Below are 610 nucleotides of genomic sequence, written 5' to 3'. Positions count from 1 at the left end.
ACAGACAGACACACGACCAAAGAGTTCTCTGCACCCCACATCACAGCAAAGGCTTCGCAAGCTCAGCCAAAAAATATCCTCAAATCCTCGTAAATTTACAACATATCTGTTTTCATTCTTATTTACAAAATATATTGCAAATTAGTGACAGTCTATTCCATCTTGTCGATCGTGCTAAATTTATTCTTTCGCATTGTAACTTTACGTTCTCCCGTAAACCTACGTTCATTTCTCACCGTGTTTGGCTTTCAAGGTATTTTTGACAGCCTGCTCATTACGCTGTGCCTTCACATCGCCTCCAAGTGCGATGTTCTCGCCTTGATGATGCGGAAGTTAGTGTGCGAGGAGGCAGCAGAAGACGGTGCCGCGAAGTTGCGTTGCCTGCGCCTCTGTGCCGTCTATCATCAGCAAATCATCAGGTTAGGATTTGGGAAAACTTGCCTCGGTAACTTACCCTGGCGGCATGAATGTTGCCTCACTTACCATTTAAAAATTAAGTGTGTGCACGGAGATCGGACAGCGTTGAACGGCGCGCCAGGAGATCGAACTTTGTTGAGCGGCGCGCCCGGAGATCGGACAGTGTTGAACGGCGAGCCGGGAGATCGAACTT

At 47.4% G+C, this 610-nt stretch overlaps 1 protein-coding gene across 2 annotated transcripts in view; it reads left to right on the top strand.

Moving 5' to 3' along the window:
• LOC127751107 (odorant receptor 82a-like) overlaps positions 1-610 on the top strand; it is a 74,200-nt gene that overhangs the window by 38,677 nt on the left and 34,913 nt on the right. For both annotated transcript variants that reach the window (XM_052274171.1, XM_052274172.1), the window contains exon 4: positions 254-419. In XM_052274171.1, coding sequence (XP_052130131.1) covers positions 254-419 — 166 coding nt within the window. The remainder of the gene's footprint in view (positions 1-253; positions 420-610) is intronic.

Source organism: Frankliniella occidentalis, unplaced genomic scaffold (genome assembly GCF_000697945.3).
Source record: "Frankliniella occidentalis isolate FOCC.00 unplaced genomic scaffold, Focc_3.1 Scaffold345, whole genome shotgun sequence".
Taxonomy (NCBI): Eukaryota; Metazoa; Arthropoda; class Insecta; order Thysanoptera; family Thripidae; genus Frankliniella; species Frankliniella occidentalis.
The sequence above is the reverse complement of the archived record's forward strand: the minus strand, read 5'-3'. Positions and strand labels throughout refer to the sequence as shown.